General features: G+C 47.1%; 2 protein-coding genes across 2 annotated transcripts in view; both read left to right on the top strand.

Moving 5' to 3' along the window:
- Positions 1 to 2,125: 2,125 nt before the first annotated feature.
- Positions 2,126 to 6,975, top strand: faap24 (FA core complex associated protein 24; the record flags this gene model as incomplete). The annotated part of the gene is made up of 4 exons (XM_083654147.1): positions 2,126 to 2,219; positions 4,507 to 4,652; positions 5,445 to 5,600; positions 6,727 to 6,975. The coding sequence occupies 4 exons, from the start codon at positions 2,126 to 2,128 to the stop codon at positions 6,973 to 6,975; spliced, it is 645 nt and encodes a 214-aa protein (XP_083510273.1).
- A 3,246-nt stretch (positions 6,976 to 10,221) lies between these two features.
- Positions 10,222 to 24,694, top strand: part of LOC310792458 (asc-type amino acid transporter 1-like) — a gene marked incomplete at both ends in the record, with an annotated part of 26,409 nt that continues 11,936 nt past the window's right edge. The window contains 3 exons of the mRNA XM_083654146.1: positions 10,222 to 10,387; positions 17,308 to 17,512; positions 19,071 to 19,222. Coding sequence (XP_083510272.1) covers positions 10,222 to 10,387; positions 17,308 to 17,512; positions 19,071 to 19,222 — 523 coding nt within the window. The remainder of the gene's footprint in view (positions 10,388 to 17,307; positions 17,513 to 19,070; positions 19,223 to 24,694) is intronic.

Below are 24,694 nucleotides of genomic sequence, written 5' to 3'. Positions count from 1 at the left end.
CCGCCGTTTGGCTTAGGGACGATGTGCAGGGGAGACGCCCAGGGGCTGTTTGAGCGCCTAACGATGCCAACCTGCTCCATGTGTGCGAACTCCGCCTTGGCTACAGCCATCTTCTCCGGGTTGAGGCGTCTGGCTCTGGCGTGGAGAGGAGGTCCAGTAGTTTCGATATGGTGCTCCACACCGTGTTTCACCGTGGGTGCAGAGAAGGTGGGTTTGGTGAGGTCAGGGAATTCGGCGAGCAGCCGAAGGTACTGGTCGCTCTCGGCGAGTGTGTTGGACAACCCGCTGTAGACCGCCTCCCCCTGAGTGCAGGCGAAGGAAGCGAATGTCTGTGAGTTGACCAGGCGCCTGTTCCCCGCGTCCACTAACAGGTCGTGGGCGCACAGAAAATCTACGCCCAGGAGGGGAAATGTGACAGCTGCAACGACAAAGTCCCACGTAAAGCGTTGGCCTCCAAAGCACACGTCCGCCTCTCTGATGCCGTAGACACGGATAGGCGTGCCGTCCGCGCCTGCCAATTTCGGACCGTCCTCCCCCTTTGCCACGTCTGATCTTCCTGCCTGAATGATGCTCCACTGTGCGCCAGTGTCACAAAGGAACTTGAGACCGGAGATGGCGTCGTGTATGAAGAGCAGCCTGTTGGTGGCACCAGCACTCAGGGCCACTACCGAGCGCTGGCTCCGCCGTTTCCCGTCGGCGTCGGTCCGAAGGTGCAAGGTGAGCGGCACCGCTTGGCCTTGGCGCCAAAAGTAGCATGGTAAAAGCAATGCCCCGCAGCGTTACCCTGCTGGCCAGCGGGTCTGGCATCGTCCTTCGCTCTCCTGCGACGGTCCGGTGGCGGGGCAGCTGCGTGAGCGAGCAGCTCGGTGGACCGTTGAGGCATGGCCAAGACGAACCGGTCCGCCTCCCTGGCTAGGGCGCGGGGTCCTACGATGGTGGTGTTAGCCAGCGCCAACCTCACCTGAGCTGGCAGTGTGCGCATGAACAGCTCCGTGAAGAGGATCATGGGGTCTTCTGTACCGAGCAGGTTTAGCATCCTCTCCATGCGTGCAGAGGGCCTCTCGTCTCCCAAGTCCGACATGTCAAATAGGCGACGCACCCTCTCAGCAGTGGACAGTTCAAATGTCTCTAGGAGTAGGGCCTTAAGCCGCTCATACTTGTTTGTCGTCGGGGGGGCGGACAAAAAACCCACCACTCGAGCCGCAGTGGAGCTGCCCAACATTGCCACAGCATGGTTGTACCTGTCGTCGTCATCGGTGATGTTGCTTTTGTTGAAATGTGCCTCTACAACAGCAAACCATGCAGCAGGCGTTGCATCCCAGAACTCCGGCAGTTTAAGAGTGGGAGCGTGTGCACCATGCGTCGCCCTGACAGGGGATGGTGATGGCTGCCGCTGGTTTGAACGTCTTCCTCGGCCGGACATTTTGCAGACTTGTAATGTTCGTTCGCTTGGTTTTTGTACACAATAACGCTAACAAAAACGAGCGTCGGGGTCACCAGTGTAGTGCCGGAGGTAAGAGGAAAGACGTAGGCAACGTAACATTACTTGTTTAATCAAAACAACCAAAAACAATTGCTCCAAACATGGCAGGCAAAGTTCGCCAGAACACAGTGTGTAGAACAGGAAATGCAACAGCAGTAATAGTCCCCCTAGCACCTCGTGCCAGATATTAGTTCCCTCCCACTAGGGCACTCAGAGAGAGGGGAACACGAACCCATAATGTAGTCACTACAAGGGCCAAGATGGCGGCGGCGCTGCTTTGGCGCTACCGCAGAGATGCTTCCAAAAATGAAATTATTTGTCGACTCTTTCCTTCCAATCTCTTTGTTACAGCTGCTGTCTGTCCAGCAGGGGGCGACCGTCAGTTCACCCACACATACGTCATCACGTCAACACACACAGAAGAACAATTTGACGTTTTGGAGGGAGGCAACAAAACAAGCAGAGAGAGACCTGACAGAAGTTGCAACGTGAAGAAGTTAGTTTGGTTAGTTCGTCCTAAACAGTTCTATAAAACTGTTAACTGTTGTGGCCACCTGAACACAGTGAACAGACTGTCACTGCATCTACATTTATTTGAACACAGTGAACAGACTGTCAACAGACTTCTGTCTGTGTGGATGGATGGAGAGGGTCTTGTTGAACGCGGTTCCTCCTGTCGGACATGTGATCGTCCATGAGAAATGGAGGAGCTCGTCGCTCATACACAGCTTAAAGGGTAACGTTAATTTACTCTACAGGCTTCTTTCTTTCTGACTGACCAGTCACTTGACCAAACTTCATTCAAAAATCTGTCTATTAAAGTCTCGTTGCATACAGTAACACTAGCACGGTCTGTTTCTCGCGGTGCGTGTAAAGGTGATATTGTGTATGTAATGGCTGCTTGGTGAACTCTGCACTGTTTATCAGATGCGTCTGAAGCAGTCTGAGTGTGAGTGACGGAGTGAGAGATTGCCCGTATTTATCAAGCTTCCTAGAATTACTCCTAAGAACACTGCTAAGAGTACACTTATGAGCAAAAAAATTCCCAGCCAAAAGCTGCACTTAAAAGTCAGTTATTATGCATCTCACTCCCTCTTTCAGCGACAGTGAAATGCACAATGGGAGTGTAGCATATATTCACCAATAATTTCAGAAGAAATTATCAACAAAATAATACAAGATAGCCTACATTGAAAATGACTCAAGAATAGGCTAAATGTTTCCTAATCCACCCAATTTACCTAATCCCACAACTGACTCGAAACTGGTGTGCTGTCAATTGACTACCCTATATCCAAAAGAAAGCCGAATTGGAGGGAGGATGACACGCTGTGCTTAGTGGAGTTAGTAGAGCAGAGGAAACAAATAATCAAAGGAAAGTTCAGCCCAACTCTCACCAGTCGAGACAAGAAGAAGGTATGGGAGCATATTGCATTGGAGCTGAATGCATCAGCATTGTGTTCGCTCACCAACAGACTGTGAGAAGAAATGGTACAGTGTCCTATCAACATTGCCCTGCTGGCAACTCCTAACCACTTAGGACACCTCCTGAGGACTCCTAAATAGCTGGGGGAGTAGGAGTGTTTCCTAGTCTTAAGAAGGTTGATAAAAAGCTTTTATTCTTAAGTGTGAGAGTAGGACTAAATTTCACAAATTCTCAGCACTTACGACTAAAATGGCACTCTGAGACACTTGATAAATATGGGCTGATCCCCATTTGGGAGAAATACATAAGGCCTTGAACTAAGTCAGTATAACTTAATGAAACTGTCACTCATAGCTGGTGGAAGAATGATACTTTGTCTTGTCAGAGATAAGAGTGTTTCCCTGTGTTTGATTCATTGTCATTTCCTCCCTTCTCTTCACTGCCTCCAAGTCAAACAAATTGGATTTCCAGTTCCACCCCATTTTCTCCAGAATTGTACTTGGTCAATTCCCCCTGCTGTCCTGGTATTTGCTCCACCCCCTCTGCTGATCTGGGGAGAGTTGTAGACTAGCACATGCTTCCTCTGATACATGTGCAGTCGCCAGCCGCTTCTTTTCACCTGGCGGCGAGGAGTTTCACCGGAAGGACGTAGCAGCGCATGGGATGATCACTCTATTCCCCCCAGTTCCTGCCCCCCAACTGAACAGAGGAGGTGCTAGTGCAGCCACCAGGACTCATACCCCAACAGCTTCCCACCGGCAGACACGGCCAATTGTGCCTCTTTGGATGCCAGACCAAGCCGGGAACCAACACGGCCGGGCTCGAACCTGCGACCTGCAGGACTACGCCCCTTCAAAATACTTTTTTTTTTAAATCTATGAATGGCTTAGCTCCTTCCTATTAGCCTTTTTCACTTCCCACCCAATTCACCCATTTTGTGTCTAAAAGGCAGGAGGTAACACAGGTGCAAGCAGAACATTAATGAGGGTTTCCAGCTTCCAATCCATTTGGTAATCCCGTGCCAGCGCCCCCGTTAACGGTTTTGCTTGCACCTGTGTTACTTCCTGCCTTTTAGACAATGGGTGAATTGGGTGGGAAGTGAAAAAGGCTAATGTTGTTGACATCCTCCTCACTGAGTACTACACACCAGACACCACATAAAGGTCTCCTCACAATAGCTGGACTAAATTCTAAATCTGCGTATGGTGTCTTCAGTCATTATGGGTCTGCTACAATACTCAATGTATTGAGTATGTTCTCAACAATAGAAGACCCATAAAATGGGTCTTCTTTTAAAAACATAAGTTTCTTTTTACAAGCTTTTAGTTAGGTTTAAAGTGTGGTTAACGGAAACGCGTTTATTTTAGAATCAGTATGATTACTATTATTCCCTATTATACCCGAGTCTCTACTCAGCTTCAGGTGGAGGTGTGAAGGTGGCGTTTGATTTGTTGTCCTGGTCTGCTCAGGTGGAGGTGTGAAGGTGGCGTTTGATTTGTTGTCCTGGTCTGCTCAGGTGGAGGTGTGAAGGTGGTGTTTGATTTGTTGTCCTGGTCTGCTCAGGTGGTGTTTGATTCATTGTCCTGGCTCTCCTCAGGTGGAGGTGTGAAGGTAGCGTTTGAGAAGGAGCTGGGTGTGGTGGACCTCCTCCTGCCTGACAGTAGCTGTGTGCTGTACGTGTCAGAGTGTGACATCATCGCCGGGAGCAGCTACAGACGCAAGCTGGTCCTCTACAGGAACAACGTGAGTTTCTATCGGCCATTAGAACAGTGGTAAATGGTAAATGGTAAATGGCCTTTATATAGCGCTTTTATCCAAAGCGCTTTACAATCAGTAGATAGTCTACATTCACCCATTCATACACCGATGGCGGCAGGCTGCCACGCAGGGTGCCTACACACCATCGGGAGCAAGGAGGGTTAGGTGTCTTGCCCAAGGACACAGCGACAGCAGCTGGGAGGGAGCTGGGATCGAACCGCCAACCCTTGCGTCATTGGCCGACCCACTCTACCTCCTGAGCTAAAGCCGCCCCTAACAGTGAGTGCGTGTACATTGACATGAGTATCCCGTTATCATCGGGGTTTTGAAGTATCCTGTGTTTGTGTTTGTGCATGTAAACATAATATCCAGATTTCAGAAACCTGGATAAGCCCATATCCCAGTTTTGAGAAGCCTGATTATGCTAGCTGGAGTACTCCAAAAGAATTTGGGATACTGTTGCATGTATACATCTTATCCTGGTTTCTGACGGCTGCGGACTACCTGCGCAGGCACGGCTTCAAGCGTGTCACAGAGTTTTGTCTTTCAGGGATGAAATAATGAAATATACTTGTTAAGGCTTTTACAGACTCGTCCGTCAGAGCCTCGTCCCGCCCTCCCCGTATGTACCTGGTGGTGGTTGAGAAAACTCAGTGAACAGCTCTCTCCATCTCCTCTCTGTCTCCAATCCCTCTCTCTCTCTCTCTCTCTCTCTCTCTCTCTCTCTGTCTGTCTCTCTCTCTCTCTCTCTGTCTGTCTCTCCCTCTCTCTCTCCAGGCGGGCAGCAGTCTTCAGCAGCTGGTCATGGTGGAGAAGACTCGTCTGAGTGAGCAGTACTTCTCAGGGATCCAGAGGCTGGCAGTGTTGGACCTGGGTCTGACTCTGCTGCCGGTGGGCGGGCAGAGCGAGGCGGCACAGCTCATCGCTCAGATGGTGAGTGAAGACGAGGCGTGGGGTGGGCGGGCAGAGCTAGTAACTGTAAAAACATCTTGCCCAAGTCATCAATTAAACAAATATCTACATTTCTAGACTGTTAATATTATTATAACTATAGCCTACACATTTTATGTGATTTGGAAGAAACCAAATAAAATTGTTTGATTTTTTTATGTAATCTTACTATAAGAATGAGAAGTGGCTGTGGCCGGACAGAATTCTGCTCACTCACAGATGGACTGTGAGTGAGCAGAATTGAGTCCGGCCACAGCTATGCCGTTTTACGTGCGATTGGGCTGAAACTTGCATGAAGTGTGAAGAGCACCCGTGCGGGTGACCTGATGGAGCCGGATTTTTTAATTAGGTAATTGCCCTAATTACCTCATCAGTGATGATGTCATCAGTGATATCATCCTTCCTGGCTGACCAGACTGGGTAGGTCTAATGCTGCCTTCAAGAGGGCTTGTGTTTACCGTGAATACGAAACCACAAGTTGTGTACAGGACATGCTTGCCATTCAAGCGGTCACCTCGTGAACATGCGCAGTTGACTAGAAGCCACCAAGGCCAACAATTTAGCTACCACTAGCTAGTGAGTGGCTAACTACGTTAATGCAGCAAATGCAAAGGCATAATGACAGAGGAAACAAGATGAGACTGTTGAGAATATCAACATGTTCCTCAGACATATTATAAAACGACTATAAAAAGCTCTATACAGCTAAAATGTCAATATATTTCATTTCTATCAATGTCCATGGCCTCCGCCATTTTGTGAAAACATCACAAGACGCGTCACAAGTCGTGAGCTTCGAAGCTTTCCCGAAACGTTCCACATACCAAGTCGTGAACACCACATGAGGGGCCCGCGTATTTATGTCGTATTCACGGTAAACACTAGCCCTCTTGAACGCACAATAGGTGCAGACTGGGTGGGTCTAACTCCAGAAATGAGTATTAAACAGAACTACTACGCGTCCGTGGTGTCCGCAGTTGTCTGTGTCGGCCTCACCCTGGGAGTATATCTAGGGCTTATACTAGGTTTGGCCTAGTCTTGTTCTCATATCAAACTCCACTGAAGCTGCTGGAGACCTCTCACTCTGCCTGTGTCTCCCTGTCCGCAGGTTCACGGGGAGAACAGGGAGAACCCGTTCAGGAGGCGCGTGTCGTCTCGGCTGGTGGAGCCTCAGGTGGTGTGTGTGGTGCAGTGTATTCCGGGCGTGGGCCGGGTCAGAGCCCAGGCTCTGCTCGCCCGCTTCCCCAGCCTCCACAGCCTGGCCGGGGCCACGGTGCCCGAGCTGGAGCCCGTCGTGGGCCAGACCGCGGCACAGCACATACACAGCTTCTTCCACTCACACACTGCTGGAGTCTGACGCTCAGAGACAGTGAGACTGAAGAAAAGACACGGACCTTCATGTTGGTTCACTTTCAGAGTCTCTTGGAGGTGGGAGAGTGTTTGTGTGAATGTGATGTCAGTGGATATTTGTACATATTTTGTCATCGAAAGAATACCTTTAAAGTCCCTGGAAACCAGAAATATATTTTTTATTATTTAGCATTTTGCGTGCATGCGTGTGTGTGATTCGATTAAATCTTATGACGTGATAAGATCACGTCATATTTTTTGGGGGGTTAGGGTTGAAAGTAATGTCAAATACTTTCTGAGGCACACAATTACTCACATAAGACCCTAAATTTAATAGTTAGAAGGTTTTTGTGGATTTTGGTTTCCAGGGACTTTAAATCCACAGTGCAGTAGTGTGGCCATTCAGCCTTATGGCACCACCCCCTCTCCCACCACCCACACCCCCCTAGCCACTCCTCCTACCCACCCCTCAAATCCTGACTCAATACCACCTTCCTATCGCTATATACAGACCCATCCCCTTCCTTAGCTCCTCCTTCCTTGTGCGTGACTAAGTGAGTGGGTGTTCTGACGTTGTCATCTTCTGACCCCGGCAGGCCTGCTGGCCAACGCTGTGGGAAAAAAAAATATATAGCTTCCTTATTTCAGGACTATGTGTTTATATGTTAAAAGACAAATAACAGTGTTAAATGTCTGTTGCTGTCCAGGTACAGAATGATATATAGCGTGTATAGGCTACAGACTGACATGTCTGTTAAGGGGCGTTCACACCGACCTATTAAAGTTGGTCGCTGGCGTCGAGTTTACATACAAAGTCAATGCAAACGAGCGATTGAGCGTATATTCGCCTGGGAGAATAATCGCTGGCCGTCCGAGCGGCAGAGACAGAGCGACAGGGAGAAAATACGCTCGTCGCTCAAGATGAAATATTCCAACTCGAGCGAAAATACGCTGGCATCAGTCGCTCGCTGTTCAATGCTGATTGGCTGCCGTGTGAGAGCGAGTCAAGGATCACTCTGGCTTGGAACAAACCGCTGGTTTATTGTGTGGCAACAAACCGCATTGACAGGCTGACAGCTGACATGAAGTGAAGTCTGTACTACCGGTATGCAGCTCGCATTAGGAGCACGCTAATAGGCTTAGCTTGTAAACAATGACGGTGGCTCGTAGTGGACAAACAGCATGACATTGCGTAACGTTATATCCCCCACATGTCCGTCATTTCGTGTGCCTGTTGATGAGCGATTTAAACAGAGCGACAGAGCGATTCCAAAGGGTTGACTTGAGCGACAGAGCGAAAAATAAATATCTCGGTGTGAACGCTCCTTTAGTGTCAGTACAGTATGTCTATCTCAGTGTCACCAACACTAATTCCCCTCAGCCAGCCGGCGCGGAGTGACATCACCGCCAGCGCGCCCGGCACCACCCCCAAGCGGCAGCGCCACCTGGACATGGACTGCATCTCCTACCAGTCACAGTCACTCAGACGCTCCACCAGGCAGGAACACCTCCGGGAGGGAGGGGGGGGGGGGGGGGGGGCGACCGGCCGAACGGAGCAGTGCAGGTGGAGGCAGTGCCACAGCATCCCCGCAGGCCGCAACGGCGTCTGCTTGACAGCTCAACCCAGCCCAAGTTCTTCCTCAACCCCGACAGGAGAACTCCAGTGCACAGTTCCAGTTCCTCTGACACCCATCAAGGAGCGAGGCGGGCCTTTCTATGGCCTGGAGAGCCGAGGCAACAACCAGCTCAATGAGGTCCTGAGCTGGAAGCTGACTCCAGACAACTACCCTCTGTACGATCAGCTTCCTCCGCCCTCCTACCTGTACGGATCACAGCACCTCTTATGGCTTTTTGTGAAGCTCCCTGAGATCCCGGTAAAGATGCACATCCGCGAGATGAATCTTTGAGCCCTGATTAAACATCTGGAACTCTTCCTCAGGTTTCTGGCCGAGTTCTCCCCCTGAGTCTGCGTACGTGTCGGCATGAGAGGCCCACTACAGCATGAAACAACTGTGGCCCATTTACTGAAGCAAACTGGCCATGATACCTGGTCCATACCCACTGCTGCTCTGCGTGCTTCCAGCGCTCCTCCCTGCCTGCTGGGGGAAGGAGCAGGGGCCTTGTAAGGCCCTATATATATATATATATATATATATATATATACACAAACACACACACACACACACAAATATCTATTTTTTTTTTTTTTTTTTTTTTTTGCTCCAAGTGAAATGTTTCATGGTCACTCAGGATTCTCTGGAAGCCTGCTTGGCCTGGTTCCAGGCTGGTTCCAGGCTTCAAACTCTTTAAATAAGGATTCTTACAAATGTCTATGGAGAAAATGAATGGTGAAATTTCTTGTGGAACAAGAAGTGGGCGGTCCCTGTTGAGCTCTATGGTGGCTCTTTCTCGAGTTGTGCTGGCAACCTGCCTGTACTTCTACTTCAGCAGGACGTTCTGGCTCTCTTTCCTCCCACGGCCCCTGAATGCCTCATAGCTCCTGGGGGTACTTAATTATTAATTGAATGTTTCCAGTGACAATAATCTAGAGTGATCTCTGTCCTCTCTCCTGTTAGAACCCGATGTTAGAACCACATGGAAATGATCACAGCTAACAACATTCTCTGTTCTAAAGAGGAACTCTGGAACTTTCATTGTGCCCACATTATAGTTTTTTTTTAGGTAAATCAGTTTATACTATTCATACTACACTGCTTCTTTGCATTCCAGATGTTATAATTACTATGTAATTACGTTTTTTTGAACTACTTTATGCCTCTTAGTTATCCTACTGCCCTTTACTTTTCTTACTTATAGGCTATAACTTTTACTATTACTAATATATTACTACTATTACTATACTACTGTCGTTATTATTATTATTACTATACTATTACTACTAGGGCTATTCTACTAATATTACATTTGACCTATTTTTACTTATTACTATTGACTTATTTAAATTTCTTGTTATGTAAAGTTGAGTTGGTTCTGAGTCTAAGAATTTCAATATAGGTAATGATGTTGCATTGTTATAGTATATATTATTATAGTCAGTATATGACAATAAACTTGAAACTCCCACGGCCCCTGAACGCCTCACAGCTCCTGTGGGTATTTAACATTCTACCCTGGACAGCGGCAGCTTGTTGCGCAAGCGCAGCCCATTCAGAGTGCATGAATACCGTGTGGAGAGAGAGAGAGAGAGAGGAAGACCTAGAGGAGGACAGGACAGGCTGAGCTCGGGCAGGACATGGAGGGACAGGGGACAGGGCGCGAGCCGCACCACAGGCCCACAGGGACAGGGACAGCACGAGACAAGAAGATGAAGAAGACCCCAGGCTGTGACAGAGTGACGTCAGACAGAGTGACACTGAAGAAGGAGATCGGGCTGCTGAGTGCATGCACCATCATCATAGGTGAGAGACAAGGAGCCTGGCTTTTATTTAGCCTTTCAACAACTTCTCTAAAGCAGAGAAGCTTTAGAGAAGTTTATTCTATCATTAAACAACTTCTCTAAAGCAGAGAAGCTTTAGAGAAGTTTATTCTATCATTAAACAACTTCTCTAAAGCAGAGAAGCTTTAGAGAAGTTTATTCTATCATTAAACAAGTTGTTTAATGAGTTAAATAGAAGGCTGCTCCCGTGGGGTGGGGGTGGGGGTGTTGGGCCATGGGTCATAGGAAGATGAGAGACTCCATGTTTGTGAGGTTTGAGCTGTCAGGGCAGGATGTCTCTCTGTCAGGCTGTCTGTGCTTACGTGGCTAAAATCTCTGAAGTCCAGCAGCAGCAGAGGAGGTCAAGCAGAAGAACATCGTTTACTGGAGCAGAATGGATGACAGGAGCTTTAAATACATGTAAGAAGGAGGAGAAGAGGAGGAGGGGGGAGAGAGGAGCAGAGGAGATGTATGGACCTTTTTCTCTTAGCCCAGTCTGGTTGGATTGGGTTCAGGGAGCAGTTTGTGTTTTCTTCCATTTTCAAACTTTATTCTGCACATGGCTGGTTTCTGGTTGTTGGTTGGTGATATCTGGTTGATGGTTGCTGTCTGGCTGTCCAGCCTTCTGCATGCAAAACCACTCTTGTTTCTGTGATACAGCAGTGGTTCTCTTACCAAGGACCCTAATTTAGGCCACATCAACTCCATGACTGTATTGTAGGTAGAGATAGAACAGCAATGATCAAAACAGTCATTCTTCTACATTCTTGAATTGTGTTAACTTATAAATTAGATAATGCTGAAGTTTAACAATTCATCAATTTGCTGGGGATACTCCTGAACCTCCTCAAGGACCCCTGGTGGTCCCCGGTGCCCACGTTGAGAACCACTGTCTTATGGGATTCCTATCAAAATGACTTTAGTGTGTCTGTGACTGCTGTGGATTTGTATCTTCTGATATCACTGTATCAGAAGAACACATGAACAGCAGTGTGAGGCCGCCCCACCCCTCACCCTCAATTTTTCTGTCTCTCTGAACTTTGAACGGTCCAATAAAACAAAGAAAAATGTCTTGAAAAATACCAACATTTCGGTTCTGAGACCATCATCAGGCAAAAACAGGAACCAATCAGATTAACCAATCAGAGTATCAGGAGTGCTGCGCAGAGCCGCAGACAAACTAGATACAGAATTACAAATAATATACAAATTTAAATCACCTTAGATATTCTGCCTCAGCAGGCACTGACAGGACTACTAACCCTAACATAGACTACGTGTCTTAGATGCTGTGAGGAAACCGGAGCACCTGGAAACCCACACGAACACGGGGAACACATGCAAACACACAGAAACGACCTGGGAAGGACCGGGGTTCAAACCCAGGACCTTCTTGCAGTGCTAACCACCGAGTCTGTGTGTCTTTGCCAGTTCATTGTCCTGGTCTTCATTTGTCCTGGTTTGAGCTGTGTGTGAAGCTGTCAGAGATGTTTAGGATGGATCAGAGAGCAGAAGATGAGTGGCTCCTCTCTCAGCTCCTCTGGATAATTTATGTCTTGTTATGTAAGGTCTGTCTGTGCCACTTGGCTGCCTCCTGCTGTGTTACTGCTAGTGCCGGAGTCTGAATGTGTAGGCTGAGTGTTGGATCTGTTGGCTGTGCGGTCCGCTGCGGCGCGCCGAGGCCGGCCGGCGGGCTGACTGATGGCTCCACCTCCTCCTCTAACCCGCTCAGTCCCACGCCTCCTGGAGACTGATGGCTCCACCTCCTCCTCTAACCTGCTCAGTCCCACGCCTCCTGGAGACTGATGGCTCCACCTCCTCCTCTAACCCACTCAGTCCCACGCCTCCTGGAGACTGATGGCTCCACCTCCTCCTCTAACCCGCTCAGTCCCACGCCTCCTGGAGACTGATGGCTCCACCTCCTCCTCTAACCCGCTCAGTCCCACGCCTCCTGGAGACTGATGGCTCCACCTCCTCCTCTAACCCGCTCAGTCCCACGCCTCCTGGAGACTGATGGCTCCACCTCCTCCTCTAACCCGCTCAGTCCCACGCCTCCTGGAGACTGATGGCTCCACCTCCTCCTCTAACCCGCTCAGTCCCACGCCTCCTGGAGACTGGCTCTCGCCGGGGGTTACTGGTGCTTCAGGTGTCATACTCACTAGAGAGTTGAAAGGGAAAAAGTATATATATATATAAGTATCACGTATACAGGTGCGAGGCTATAGCAAAAGAGCTCAGATAAATGAAAAAAGGTAGAGCCTGCACACTTACTCCATGCCGTATAGTTTATTGAGACACAAGAATAGACAACGTTTTGATCCTATTGGATCTTCTTCAGGTCAGAAATGTTTGGTGACTGACACCACCCATATATATATAAACTGCCAATCATAGGCTAATAGGCTCTATGGGTGGCTGGTGTGGGTGGTGCAATCAGCACCTCTCAGGGTGAAGCCTATCCAAACATAATTGATACAGATTACTCAACCCAGGGGTCGTATACAAGTGCATACAAGTACACAGGGAACAGAGAAAGAGCAATAGGGACTTGCAACAAATAGCAAGTGCTGAAAAAAAGCAATTGCTGGAAAAAACAACCTAACACAAGATGCCAAGAGAATATAAAATTAGGGGTTGTATACAATACATTGTAATATACAGACCGTAGTAAAAATGATTCCACACATTTAAAAAAGATTATTTAGTCAATTGGAAAAGTTTTAAAATTTAAATTGGATCAAACGGGAGCAAAAAGGAGCACAAAACTCCCTAGTATGTAAATAACACAAAGGGAAGCAAAGGCATATTAGGAAAGAGTATTATAAGACCATTAGAAAGGGGTATTCACCCTTGATTGGATTTTTGGGCTACATTTGTAATTACAAAAACATGTTTTTAGAGGAAATGTTTAATGTCATACTCCTGATTCAGGCCTCTGGGTGTAAGAGTCTGGAGAGTCAATATATGGAAACTCTCCCTTCTGAGTAGGAGGGCATTCATATCACCTCCTCTTCTTGGAGTTTGTACTTGTTCTATCCCAATGTATTTCAGGGAGGACACTGGATGGTTTGCCTCACTGAAATGGACTGCCAACGGATTACGTGGGTCCTGATTGCGGATACAACTCCTATGTTCTGTCATTCTGGTTCTAAGGGCCCTCTGTGTTTTCCCCACGTAGGCCAGGCCACACGGACATTTGATGAAATAAATCACATTTTTAGTTGAACAACTTATCATGCCCTTTATTTTCATAGTTTTGCCTGTTATATCGGGTGGGTATATGTGGTGCATTTGTATGTGAAATTGCACTGTGTACAAGACCCACACCGATAATTGCCTGGTGGAAGATCAAGGAAGGTGGTCTTTTTGGCTTTTGGAATGAGGTCAGATTTGAGCCGCATTTGCCTCAGATTGAGAGGGCGTTTATACACCACCTTAGGTACAGAGGTGAACTCATCTTTGAGCAGTGGGTCGGAGCTCAAGATGTGCCAGTGTTTTCTAATGGTTTTCTCAAAGTCCTTGCTGCCCAGAGCTGAATATTTTAAAAAGCACATGGGGGTATTGTTGAGTGGGACTTGATCTTTCTTAACCTATTGATACCTGATGCAGCATTTGCGTGTATATCCCTCATTTGTGTGTGTATCCCTTTAAGACCGCGAACCGCGTCGACGCGGTTCGCGGTCTTAAAGGGATACACACACAAATGCTGCATCAGGTATCAATGGGTTAAAGAGGCACGCTTCCTGTGTGATGGTGCTGAACCGGTCTCGGGCAGAGTTGATCCAACTGTCATAGCCTCTGTGTTTGAATCTGTATTCTAAACACAGCTGCTTGTTTTTCATAATCAGTAGGTCTGGTACATATTCTTCTGATTCTGCTGAATAGGCTAATAGGGAGACTTTTTTTCTGGTGAAGTGGATGAAAAGATTGGCCATGTAGGAAAGAACATTTGTCAGTTATCTTTCGATACAGGTTTGCAATCAAACCATCACCCTCCCGTAAAACCAATATATCCAAAAAGCTGATTTTACTGTACATGTATCATGCTCAATACTCACTAGAGAGGTCATGCTATAATATAGCGCTCTGAACTGGATTCCACACCTGTAGGTTTACTGTCGTCCTCGTACAGTGGTTCTCAATGTGGGTCAACCAGGCGTCCTTAAAGGAAGGCTTTGCCCATTTTCAACCCGCTTTGTATCATGTCGGTAATAGATGCAGCTGGGCAGGCTTTACAGTACCTTGTCTTAAAGACCCCCTAAAGTCATGTTTCAAGATGTATATCAAATACTCCACTGTGAATAATAATTTGTGTCTGATGGTTTCCCCCACAAAAAAACTTAAATTATCTTGTTAAACTCCTTAGGATGACTTCCGCGCCTTCCAAAATCCAAAACAACCAATCAGGGTGATCTAGAACCCAACTAGCCAATCACAGCATACAACACAGCCTTTCAACACATTCACTCCCAACTCGTGACAAGAAGGGTTCCTGACCGATCTGCAGTATATGACGAGTTGGGCGTGAGAATGTGTTGGGGCTTTAACTGTTGAATACTGGACAGTGATTGGCTCCAGGATTTGTGATGTCACGAATCCTGCTTGTTGAAAACCGCTTTTTCAGTGAGCTCAGAGAAACTTTCCACATTCAGCAGACGATTGTGGAAAAAGCCACGTGTGTTCACTTCACACGGAGTCCAAATTGACAACATAGGCCTTACAGAGGCTTCAGGGAAAGTGCTGGTTACAGGGTTCATAGCCTACTGTACAAACATTACAAAATGAAATTCAGGTTAGGGACAGTTAATAAGAAATGTGTTTTAAGATGACTTTTGAATGTCTCAATAGTGGGGGAGAAACGCATGGTGCGAGGAAGACAATTCCAAAGTTTTGGGGCATGATCGAGAAGGCCCTGTCCCCATAATACTTAGTCCTTGATCTTGGGACAGACAGAAGTTTTTGGTCAGATGATCTCAGTACCTCTAAGGCCATGTTCAGACTAGGAAGCCAAATCTGATTTGTGAACTTTAGTGACCTATTAATGATTCTATCCAGATTGGTTTTATGAGTCTGGACGCTCCAAGTCTCATTTGTGTCACTTGTCCCAAACCACATATGGAGGTAGTTTCCAATCTGCTTTCGACTGATGTGACTTCAGTGCATTTAACACCTTATAAACAAACAACGGGATTTTAAAATGTTAAAATCTGTATGGAACAGGCAGCCAGTGTAGGGAGGCAAGAATGGGAGTAATGTGCTCCCTCTTTTTTGTCTTGATCAAAACTCTCGCTGCAGCGTTATTTGCACTAATTGGAGGTGAGATAAAGAAGACTGAGTGATACCAAAATATAGTGAGTTGTAATATTCAATGCAGGATGATGAAGGCACAGGTGCAGGGTAACTTCCTCCAGGTCAGAACTACAGAGAATTGATCAGAGTTTGGAGATGATGCGGAGCTGCATAAAGCTTAATTTTACTATGCGATTGATTTGTTTGTCAAATTTCAAACCTGAATTGAATATTATTTTTGTAAGTGGTTTAACAGAGAAGGCCAATGGACCAAGATGAGGGGAAATAATGTTGGTCAAATGCTGCGGTCCAAATAGCATAACCTCCGTTTTATTTTTGTTGAGTTGGAGAAAGTTTGTAGCCATCCAGCATTTGATGTCTTGAAGACAGTTTTTGGGGTCAGTTTTGACCACAAGACAAGGGAGTAGAGGAAGAAGATGAGTTGCTAATAGAGACACTGAAAGATCTGTTTGATAATATGAGGAAAACCAGGCAGAAGTTTGATCTTCTATCATCTGATGATAACCTTTGATTTTATATGAAGAAAGCCTCTAACAATTATTTATTTGTCTACCTGCTCAAATAGTTTGGCTCAGACCTATAGACCTAGTTTTTCGTTTGTTTTTGCTGAGGCTCTTTTTTCTTTTGTTCCATGTTAATCTGTGTGGTTTATAGGCATAAAGCACATATATGTGGGTAATCTGGGTATGTGTAAATGATAGGTATTTTAGATACTGTAGATAGATATTTATTTAAGTGTCATGCACACAGGGTGGCCAGCCCGCATGGGCTTATAAGACACTAACAAACAACAGTCTTGCATGGTGTGTAAACAAATCAACAAAAACATATGTATGCATACATTATATATACACATACATACTTACATATACGAGGGATCAGCCAAGTAGCATTTTGGTAAACAAACCGCGTCACTGGGTGGCAACGGCAATGGAACCCTATGGAGCCCAAGTGGCGCGAGGCATGAGTGTCTGACTCTAGCCAGTTAACTCTGTTTACATTTTAAAAACTGCGACAGTTCACACAACTTTAACACAACATGCATATATTATACATCAAACTCTTGAGCTACTTCTGCTCTCACTCAGAATGTCAAAATATAAGCGATGTCATGTATAGTTTTTGAGATGTTAACGTTTGTTTGGCACAACTACTATTAACTGCCGCGGGGTTCCGCATTTCTGGGTGTCAAGTGACGTCACGCTGATTCGTCCTATATACATATGCATGTACATATACACATTACAGAACTCAATATAATTATTGTATTAATGTTTCATCTTAATCTTATTTCTTTCTGTTCTATGTCTTAGGCCACTGCCTGACTGCTGCATCAATCTCTGAAGCAACTCTAGTTTAGGTTTAGACCCATGTTATCTCTATTTTTTCCCCTTTCTATCATTCTTAAACCATGTCTACTCTTGCACACACAAAAAAGCATAATGTATTACTTGTATGTATTTTGTCAATCACAATCCTCACGTGCCTTAATAAAATATCTTAAAAAAAGGGTGAAGTGAACACAGAATGTAGAAGAATGACTCCCTCTCTCTATACATCTCTTTTCCTCTCTCTCTCTCTCTCTGCCCACAGGTAACATCATTGGCTCTGGGATCTTCATCTCTCCTAAAGGTGTGTTGGAGCACTCGGGCTCTGTGGGCCTGGCCCTGGTCGTGTGGATGCTGGGCGGAGGCATCGCAGCGCTCGGCTCGCTCTGCTACGCCGAGCTGGGCGTCACCATCCCCAAGTCTGGAGGAGACTACTCCTACGTCACCGAGATCTTCGGAGGTCTGATGGGGTGAGTGACCCAATCACTAGAGACCAATGTATCTGAACAGATTACTAGAGACGGACATATCTGAACCCATCGGTATTGACCGACCTATCTGAATCGATGACTAGTGCCCGACGTATCTGAACTGATTACTAGTGACCAGTGTATCTAAACTGATCACTAGTGACCGACGTCTCTGAACCGATTGACACAAAGTTGCCACCTCCATCTCGTGAGGTTTGGTTTTGGTGAGGTTCACTCCTCATTCACTGGAAGAGGTTCCTCCAGCAGAGAGCCTGGAGAACTCCAGGTACTGTAAGCTGTATGAAGAAAAAAAAACACTCACCTGAGATTCTACTGCCATGACTAGATAATGACAGAATTAAAAATTTTGCGTGAGCTATTCATTTTAAAGTGTGCAGAGTGCCACATGCTGCAGACCGACCGGCCTGATTGAGCCTCTATGATGAATCCTTCTCCTCTCTCTCCTCAGGTTCCTCCTGCTGTGGAGCTCTCTCACCTTCTCTCTCTCCTCAGGTTCCTCCTGCTGTGGAGCTCTCTCACCTTCTCTCTCTCCTCAGGTTCCTCCTGCTGTGGAGCTCTCTCACCTTCTCTCTCTCCTCAGGTTCCTCCTGCTGTGGAGCTCTCTCACCTCCTCTCCCTCCTCAGGGTCCTCCTGCTGTGGAGCTCTCACCTCTCCTCTCCTCAGGTTCCTCCTGCTGTGGAGCTCTCTCACCTCCTCTCTCTCCTCAGGTTCCTCCTGCTGTGGAGCTCTCTCTCCTCAGGTTTCTCCTGCTGTGGAGCTCTCTCACCTTCTCTCTCTCCTCAGGTTCCTCCTGCTGTGGATCTCTCTCGCCTTCTCTATCTCCTCAGGTTCCTCCTGCTGTGGAGCTCTCTCACCTCCTCTCTCTCCTCAGGTTCCTCCTGCTGTGGAGCTCTCTCTCCTCAGGTTCCTCCTGCTGTGGAGCTCTCTCACCTTCTCTCTCTCCTCAGGTTCCTCCTGCTGTGGAGCTCTCTCACCTTCTCTCTCTCCTCAGGTTCCTCCTGCTGTGGAGCTCTCTCACCTTCTCTCTCTCCTCAGGTTCATCCTGCTGTGGAGCTCTCTCACCTTCTCTCTCTCCTCAGGTTCCTCCTGCTGTGGAGCTCTCTCACCTTCTCTCTCTCCTCAGGTTCCTCCTGCTGTGGAGCTCTCTCTCCTCAGGTTTCTCCTGCTGTGGAGCTCTCTCTCCTCAGGTTTCTCCTGCTGTGGAGCTCTCTCACCTTCTCTCTGTCCTCAGGTTCCTCCTGCTGTGGAGCTCTCTCACCTCTTCCTCTCTCTCTCTTCAGGTTCCTCCTGCTGTGGAGCTCGCTCACCTCCTCTCCTCAGGTTCCTCCTGCTGTGGAGCTCTCTCACCTCTTCCTCTCTCCTCAGGTTCCTCCTGCTGTGGAGCTCTCTCACCTCCTCTCCTCAGGTTCCTCCTGCTGTGGAGCTCTCTCACCTTCTCTCTCTCCTCAGGTTCCTCCTGCTGTGGAGCTCTCTCACCTCCTCTCCTCAGGTTCCTCCTGCTGTGGAGCTCTCTCACCTCCTCCTCTCTCCGCTCAGGTTCCTTCTCCTGTGGAGTGCCGTCCTCATCATGTACCCGACCACTCTGGCCGTCATCGCCCTCACCTTCTCTAACTACGTGCTGCAGCCCGTCTTCCCAAACTGCCTTCCTCCCTATATGGCCACGCGCATGCTGTCCACCATCTGTCTGTGTGAGTGGCTACGCACTGCAAACACCACACACACACACACACACACACACACACACACACACACACACACACACACACACACACACACACACACACAAACCTCTCACTCTCACTGTGTTTTCAGTTGCAAAGTGTTGGCGTGAACCTGAATGACACGTTGTTCAAAAGGCTTTGGTTTGAAAATAATTGGAATTATCCTTTCAGTCCCGGTGACAAAAAAAGTTGTTTTTTGACACATCTAACTGTCCTTCCAAATTACACAGATTATTTAAGGGTCACAATTTGTAGCATGACCGGTCTGATGTGACTGAAACCTCTAAGGACGAGGCAGCTTGTTACTGACCGCCTGAATCGCTGGGGAGGGATGACATATCAGCGCTGCCATCAGGGCCGGCCCGCCCATAATGCGAACCAAGCGGCTGCCTAGGGCCCCGGGAGTTGGGGGGGCCCCCCCAAATTTTTTTTTTTTTTTTTTTTTAAATAAACATAGGCTATAATATTATAGGCTGTGTGTGGTAGTTAAAACATAGGTTGACGTTTATTTATGTTTGTAGTTTAAACAAAAACATAAATACTGTAGGCTACATACAACACAAAAGGCTGATATTTACCTTTTGTCGCCACCTGGTGAGTAAATATATATGTAACTAAAACCATTAAAATTGACAACCGGTCCTGCATGTATCTACCGGTCCTTGGCACAAAAAAGGTTGGGAACCCCTGGTTTAACTGACCTGGCAACCCCTATGGCTGCTGGGTTCTACACGCTTGCTTGACACTGATAGGGCTACAAACGAGCGTCATTGTCATGTTTGTTTGTTTTAAATATTCTTCTAAATATGGCTAAAAGTCCAAAAACGTCAAATTTTCTTCGGCGCTGCCCTAGCGGGCAGCACCGAGAGTCCCCTCCTTACAGCGCCCCCTACTTAAAAGTACTTCCAGCGCGGATGCCCCCAAACCCCCGCCCCTGGGAGGGGGCCCCTGATCTATATCCTGCTTAGGGCCCCCAGATGGCTAGGGCCGGCCCTGGCTGCCATAACACCCAGATAGAGTCAGAGAAATGTCTTTTTCCCCCAGTAATGATTGGCACCACTGCACCGCCAACATCAAGAAGGCACTTTACAAATAGAGCAGGTAGAAGACCAGGCTCTTTATATTTGAGACCTAATTGAAACAATTCTCACATACACTGGCGATTTTACTGCACAGGTCATGTGGCAGTTAAAAACAATTTCCCAACAAGAGCATGTACTTGGTGATGGCGGCAAGGGAAAAGACCCCTTTAACGTGGCTTTCATCTGCCATGAGCGGTTGGATTGAGAGAGAGACAAAGAGAGAGAGAGATTGAGAGGCAGTGGCAGTAATAATACCATTAACAACTATAATAAGTAAAAACATAAGTAGTAATTGTAATGCATATTTACAACAGTAGTAACGTTAGCAAGTGTAGTAATAATGAAAACAGGATTATAGTAAACGTAGCAGGGGTTCTCTTCCCACTGGAATCAGGATCGAGATCATGGATGGTACATTCTGTATCCGCATCCATAGCACCTGCAGGCATAGGCAGCGGAACGCATCTGATCCCCCCCCCCCCCCACACACACACACACACACATCTGTGAACCACCATCATTGATTATTATTATTATCATCATATAAAGATTTTGGTCGTTTGAAGCCAGATTCATATAGGAGTATCTCATTTTAAATTAACATTAGGATTAGACGGTTGTGATGTCAGTATTCAGTCTTAACAATCATATATTTGCTCCTTTTCTCACTCACTCCTATGTCACCACCTGCTCTCCCTGCAGGGTTTGAGATTCAACTTTTTTTTTTATCACCAGCCAATATGGCTGCTAGATTTTAAAGTTACGAGCCAATTCATTTCAACTAGCCAAAATGTTTTTCTTGAAATAAACCAGAATATGAGTGCCACTGGGTTAATATAAGCATACGTATCAGTGCAAATAAGTTATAGCATAATGAATCTATAAATTACAGTATTTCACTGATCAATTGTGTGATTTCAAATTGTGTGAAAATAAAGAAATTTCTATTGATATGTAAATTGATATCAGGGGAGCACTTCAAGTGTGTCACTGGTATCCGGGCCTGACTTGTATGTCACTTTATTTTTTATAAATAATTATGAGGGGGTGCCCCTTTTTCACAATTCTGCACCTGGACCCTAAACTGTGCACATCTCTGGATCCAGGCAGGCTCGTTACTTGCACGTTTGAACGCCCACCATCTGCTCTGCTATTTCACTCGCGTCTTTCTCTTCTCCCTCCCTCCCTCTCTCTCTCTCTCCCTCTGTCAATAGTCACAGCTCACAGCTGTATCTGTAGGTTCTTCACAATAAAAATTGTCCGGGTGTTTTGTCAATGAAAGTTCACCTTATATGAATCAGCAGTCATCAGGAAATGTTTAAACAAGGCTCCAGACGACTGAAAGTGATCAGCATTAAACGCTTGTCTAGCAGATGTCAAACAGAAACAAAAACTAAAAAAGAGGAAAACTAAAGCAGCCTAGCCTATACAGCCTATTTCCTGGTTCACTTTTGACGGGGAGAAGAAGGCAGGTGACGTGAAACTCAGACACTCACCACCCCCAACGTAGGCTACTCACCTGCTGCAGCTGTACTGACGCTGTGCCTGGATCCTGTCTGACTGTGACAAGCGGCTTGTCCAACATCATATGTCGCGTTCTGCACCATCGCCTAAGTGCTAATAATAGACATCGGTTCGCGCAAACAGATGCGGGATTCCCGCAATCCTGCAGCCAATTTCAGGCAATGATTGTGCAGAAAAGGAAGGGGGCGCCTACCAGCGATGTTTGTTTGATGGTTGTTGTTTTGTGAGGGTTCTACAGCGCCCTAGCCCGCACGCACATTGTGTGTCTCATCAAATCGCATCAGCTGAGCTATCACTGGGAGCGGATGAGTGAGACGGGGACACCTCGGCATTCCGAAATGTCGGCACTCCGAAATACCGGCATTCCGACAAAATTGAGATCTGTCTCGCCATTGCGAAAGAACCCTAACCCGGGGGACCGGCTGGAGCTAACCTCTCCCAGCCCCCACGTCTAAACCTAACCTCCCTCAGACCCTAACCCTAAACCTAACCTCTCCCACCCCCCACGCCTAAGCCTAACCTCCCCCAGAACCTAACCCTAAACCTAACCTCTCGGCGAAACATTTTTTGGAGATAAAAAGGCCCGCCTCTCCGAAAGCATAGAAGTCAATGATCGGAATGCCGACACTTCGGAATGGCGAGATGACCCCGAGTGGGACAGAGACGCTTGGCTCAACTCGGTGTATAGCAGGTAAAAAAACGCACCCTGGCCATGGCCCGTGTGGCCCGGGCGGTTCCGCGGCTTGTGCCTGCAGGGATGAGAGAGCACAAAGACTCCGGGAAGAAGCCAAGTCAGTAACATGCATGAATGGAACATGAATGTGAACAGATATGGCTCAGTGTGTTGTGGAAAAGACTTCCCTTTAACGGGAAGAAAACCCCACCGACAGTCAAATGTGCGGGTGTGTTCAGAAAGAGGCGAGAGTCCAACCAAAGAAAGTGATTGGAATGAGTGTTCACATGACGTTAAGTGTCATGATGATTGGATGCGCTTAGGCAAGAGGTGGGCGGGCCTGGGCCCTTTCATTGGCCCTCCTATTCCAGCAGCAGTGCCTGTTGTTGGAAGCCGTCTTTCTGCTGAGTCAGTTCAGCTTCAGAGATGATAAATCCTCGACCTCTACTGACCATAATCAGGCCCAGGTCTGGCCTGTGCAGAGCAGCAGTGAAGTCAGACAGCAGGTCTGGCCTGTGCAGAGCAGCAGTGAAGTCAGACAGCAGGTCTGGCCTGTGCAGAGCAGCAGTGAAGTCAGACAGCAGGTCTGGCCTGTGCAGAGCAGCAGTGAAGTCAGACAGCAGAGTGTGGTCACATGCTAAAGTCCTCTTATGTAACTGCTGCTGGGAAGCTTTTAAAACTTGCTGATGCTGTAATAAAAAATGCATAGTCTCCCTGGAGGGGGTTGGGGTTGTTGATGGGTTTCTGTGGTTTTTAAAACAAAAGCTAATGTCTAATATGGTGCAAGTCCGAGCTGTCATCAGAAAATAGAAAACTGTCCCAGGAAGTCCAAATCTACATCAACATCCAAGACATTTCTCATTCTGAAAAGAACAGAGCTGTCAGTTGTGATGACATCACACAAAATAATAATCAGGCAAAAATAAAAGTTTCATTTATGATTTAATCAGAATCAAAATACTTTATTGACCTTGAGGGGAACTTGGGTTACGTTGCAGTTGCTCGCATTCTAGAAGAGAAATATATAACACTAGAAATCTCGCGTGCTACACATGCTCGATTCCTAGGCTCACCCGCTGCGCGGGCTTGCCATCGCCCGCCCTGCAGCTTGGCCGCTGCACAGGCTCGCATAGGCAGCTTGGCCACTGTGCGGCCTCGCCCCCAGCTCGGCTACTGCGTGGCCTCACCTGCTCTATTGGCGTGCGCAGCGCACAATTTTCAACTTTGCATCACTGATGATGACATCACTCACTGATGACATCACAATTGCTCGAGTGACCATCACTGATCACATCATGGAGTGCTCGAGTGACATCACTCAGTGCACAATTGCGCAACTTCGCATCACTGATGACATCACTCATTGATGACATCACAATTGCTCGAGTGACTATTACTGATAACATCATGGAGCGCTCAAGTGACATCACTCAGTGGACAATTGCTTAACTTCGCATCACTGATGACGTCAGTGAGTGATCAGTAGTGAGAGAAAAGTAGATTGCATTCGGTCATGGTGACCTTCATCAGAATGAAGCGTGACAGAACACTAATATAAATAGGTTAGTCATGATGACATCATCAGTGATGTCATAAAATAGGATTTTCATTGTGACATCATCACTGGCCCGGGGGCCTGCTTTCACTCACTGGAGGCCTGCTTTTGCTCAGCATCAGTCTTGGGTTTCTTGGCTGGAGCAGCCTCAGCAGCTTTTTGTGGCCCTTAGAACTTGCTTTTTCTCAGCAATAGTCATAGCCCTTTTCTCAGGAGCTCGAGTTGATGATCCTGAGGTATCTTGAAAGAGAGGCCGTTGCCTAACGCAGTGTTAGTCAAGAGTGTTGCAGGTGCAGGACATCAGATGATGAGAAAAGTAGAGTCCACAGACCAGTCCACTGCCCTCATCAGAATGAAGCAGGAAGTGACAGAGCATAGGTGATGTGACCATCACTGATGACATCATCGAGTGCTAGAGTGACTCACTGATGATGTCATAGACATGACATCACAATTGCTCGAGTGACATCACTGATGATGTCATAGACATTGTGACATCATCAGTGACATCATTACAAATCTCACAATGTGGGACCAAAATCGCAGAAAGACAGAAAAACAGACAGACAGACGCCACTTTGACAATTTTATGTATGATGACGATG

Source organism: Poromitra crassiceps (genome assembly GCF_964638095.1).
Source record: "Poromitra crassiceps genome assembly, chromosome: 18".
NCBI classification, from domain to species: Eukaryota; Metazoa; Chordata; class Actinopteri; order Beryciformes; family Melamphaidae; genus Poromitra; species Poromitra crassiceps.
Note: the sequence above shows the minus strand (reverse complement) of the source record. Positions and strands in the feature narration are given on the sequence as shown.